The 3,563-nt window shown below is 33.1% G+C and overlaps 1 protein-coding gene across 1 annotated transcript; it reads left to right on the top strand.

Moving 5' to 3' along the window:
• The first annotated feature begins 2,376 nt into the window (after positions 1-2,376).
• Positions 2,377-3,318, top strand: LOC118999691 (olfactory receptor 8K3-like). Its single transcript, XM_037064390.1, has one exon. It carries the CDS (start codon positions 2,377-2,379, stop codon positions 3,316-3,318), a length of 942 nt encoding a protein of 313 aa, XP_036920285.1.
• The last annotated feature ends 245 nt before the right edge of the window (positions 3,319-3,563 follow it).

Below are 3,563 nucleotides of genomic sequence, written 5' to 3'. Positions count from 1 at the left end.
CTTGATATAAAATAATAGTAATTGATTACTCAAATAAACATATAAATAGGATTCTTTACACATCATATTGAGATGTGAAAGACAGTATGTGAATATTAGAACACTTTTAACTATCCAGTATTATGATAATTCAGCATGTTTTTACATTTCATGTGGAATCTGACAAAAAGCAGATATAATTATCTGAAAGAGTACAGCCTTTAAAAAATGCTAAGTCTTTATTCAACAAAGATGCTAAACTATGAAAAGGCAATTCGATGTGAGAAAAAAAAGATACATACACTCTAATCTTTCCTTACCACATAGAAAAACTGAAACTTAACAAGTAGGATTTTTCTCAGCCTTTGGCATTTACAAAATGAAACAAAACACACGAAACAAGATTTATACTGCTCCTTATTAAATTTACTGAAGATACTTTTCTAAAATTGCTACCTATTGCTGCACACTCCCACCTTCTGGAGGTGAGGAAAGTGAAGCAGAGCAGACTCCCAGGTCACACGATTCTGAGCAATTCTTCAAGAGGTTCAAGTGCAAGTTCATGTAATAACTTTTAGACTTAATGTTATAAAATGATTTATTTTCTTTTTTAGACTACTGGAGGACTGCTGTCACTGCAGTTTTTATGTAACCAGTATTATTTTTATTTTTTTAAAGGAAGCTTTCATTCTCACAATATTTTAAATCTAATAATTACTTTAATCTGCCATTCACCACTTACTCTGGTTTATATTGTTTTATTGTTGTTGGTTACAGTTGTCCCTGTCTTTCCCACATCAGTCTCCCCTGCCCTGCCCACCCCCTCCTCCAAACTTCAATCCTCCCCTCCCAGTTGCCCTTGTCTATGGGTCCTTTATACATTCTTAATCTGTCTATTATTAAGGATATTCAGATACATTTTTATTTGATTTTACAAAATGTTTATCTGTGTTCTGTATCATGTAATAGTTTAAAGGCATACTTGTGGCCTTAAGGTGTAGAAGAATTTAAAGTAATATTCAAGAATCCATGGATCTTTCATCTTTAGTGTATTTTATTTCTCCTCTGCAGTATTATATAACATAGTGACTTTAAACTATTGTGTATGACACACACACCTTTAAACTTACATTAAAGAGTATGGTAACTCTTTATCTAAAGGGAGTTTTTATAAATTTTCATTATAAACAATGCCAATACTTACCTGCAATTTTGTTTGGAGAAATAAATGAAGATTAAATATCCAAAGTATTGATTTTGCATGTGAGAGTATTGAAAGGTGTAAATTTTGCCCAAATTTTTGTGTTTACCAGAAATGGAGATATAACTGGCATTATATATATATGTGTGTATATGTATGACATTTCAGTTGTCATACACACTATATACATATATATACATATATGTATATACACACACATAATATTTCTCCATATAAAGGCAAATAATTTTCACTGCAATCTGTTATAGTTTTCTTATTGATACACTGGTGTAATTTCTGTCAATTGCATTAGGGTTTCAACCTGTATCACCTGTAGGCATAAGGAATTTTGCAGGACTATGTGTTCAAGTAGTGGGTTATATATATTTTTGGAATTTGTGATTTAAAATTGTTATTATAATTATTATTGAATTATATAATATAATTTATTATAGACTTAGCATATATATTAAGTCATTATTACATGTAATTTACAAGTGCCACTATATGATTGTAATTATATAAATGACTAAAGAAAACTCTAAAGAATAGCACAATAATAATTTACACAACCCCCAAACTTTTAATGTAGTTTTAACTTCTTTTATATTTTCTTTATGTATCTATGTATATGTCTGAATCTATATGTATATGTGTTTTGATCTATACTGTATACCCATATCTATCTATGTATCTATTTGTGTTTCTCTGTATCTGTTTATCCATCTACCTGTTAATCATCTATTTCTATCTATCTATCTATCATCTATCTATCCTTATCATGTATTTAGCTCTGCCATTCTGATTTCTCAGACTTGGCACTGTTGATATTTTGGGTTAAATACTGGATATTACAGAATGTTTAAAAGCATAACCGACTTCTAACATTACATGCCAGTTTCACCCTACCTCCAAGTTGTGACAACTGAAATGTCTTCTAGATATTGATCAATTGATCAATTGATCAATTAGTAAAATCACCTCCTGTTGAGAACCCCTGACTATCTGTTTCTAGCTCTATTTATGAATATTATTTCTGTGGGACATAGGCTTATTTTCACACATTCTAAATTAGAAAATTTGGATGTATTTTACTTATACTAGCTTTGCACACTAAATATTTGCCAGGTATAAAACATGAAATCTATTAATTATGCCAATGTCTTTTTCCAGAATAACTTTCCTGAAAAACCTGCATGGAAACACAAAATTTAACAGCATTAACTGAATTCATTCTCACGGGGATCACAGACCGCCCTGAGCTGCAGGCTCCGTTATTCGGGCTCTTCTTCCTCATCTACACAGTCTCATTGGTGGGCAACTTGGGCATGATCATCCTCACCAAGGTGGACTCAGGCCTCCAGACACCCATGTACTTCTTTCTCAGACACCTGGCTTTCACTGATCTTGGTTATTCAACAACTGTAGGACCTAAAATGTTAGTAAATTTTGTCGTGGATCAAAATACAATCTCCTATTGTTTCTGTGCTATCCAACTGGCTTTCTTTCTCGTGTTCATTGTTAGTGAAATTTTTATTCTATCTGCAATGTCCTACGACCGCTACGTGGCCATCTGTAACCCTCTGCTCTACCCAATCATCATGTCACAAAGGATGTGTCAGCTGCTGGTGGCTATTCCCTATCTCTACAGCACATTTGTTGCCCTTCTAGTCACCATAAAGATTTTTAATTTATCTTTCTGTGGCTACAATGTTGTTCATCATTTCTACTGTGACAGTATCCCCTTGTTATCTTTGCTCTGCTCAAATACGCATGAAATTGAAATGATTATTCTGATTTTAGCAGGTTTTGATTTGATTTCATCCCTTCTAATAGTTCTTGTGTCTTACTTCCTCATTCTTCTATCCATTCTCAGGATGAACTCTGCTGAGGGTCGGCACAAGGCTTTTTCTACCTGCGGATCCCACCTGACTGTGGTCATTGTATTTTATGGGACTTTGATATTTATGTATGTTAAACCTGAGTCCAGTCATTCCTTTGACCATGATAAAGTGGCTTCCATATTTTACACCCTCGTGATCCCCATGTTGAATCCCTTGATCTATAGCTTAAGGAACAAAGATGTCAAATGTGCACTACATAGGGTGTGGAAAAAGCTATGTAACATTTTCTCTTAAGGTTTACATACAGTATGATTCCTATAAACTAGGACCTAGATTACGGACTTTAAATTTTGCTGTATGTACCTCCTGAAGAGGGAGCAAGCACCAATGAGTTTGACATGCATGTACTGATTTTCTTACAGATGCTGGGAATGTCTAATTCCTGTGAATAGATTAATGAATAAAATAGTAAAAAATCTTTCTTTATTGAGTATAAATTTTATACTTAAATTACATAAGTGTCATTGTACAGCAAGCAG

This window comes from Sturnira hondurensis, unplaced genomic scaffold (assembly GCF_014824575.4).
Source record: "Sturnira hondurensis isolate 20B ecotype Veracruz unplaced genomic scaffold, ASM1482457v3 Scaffold0015056, whole genome shotgun sequence".
NCBI lineage: Eukaryota > Metazoa > Chordata > Mammalia > Chiroptera > Phyllostomidae > Sturnira > Sturnira hondurensis.
Note: the sequence above shows the minus strand (reverse complement) of the source record. Positions and strands in the feature narration are given on the sequence as shown.

Coding starts and splice junctions, on each gene's coding strand:
- LOC118999691 (XM_037064390.1), top strand. CDS start 2,377: ATGGAAACACAAAATTTAACAGCATTAACTGAATTCATTCTCACGGGG.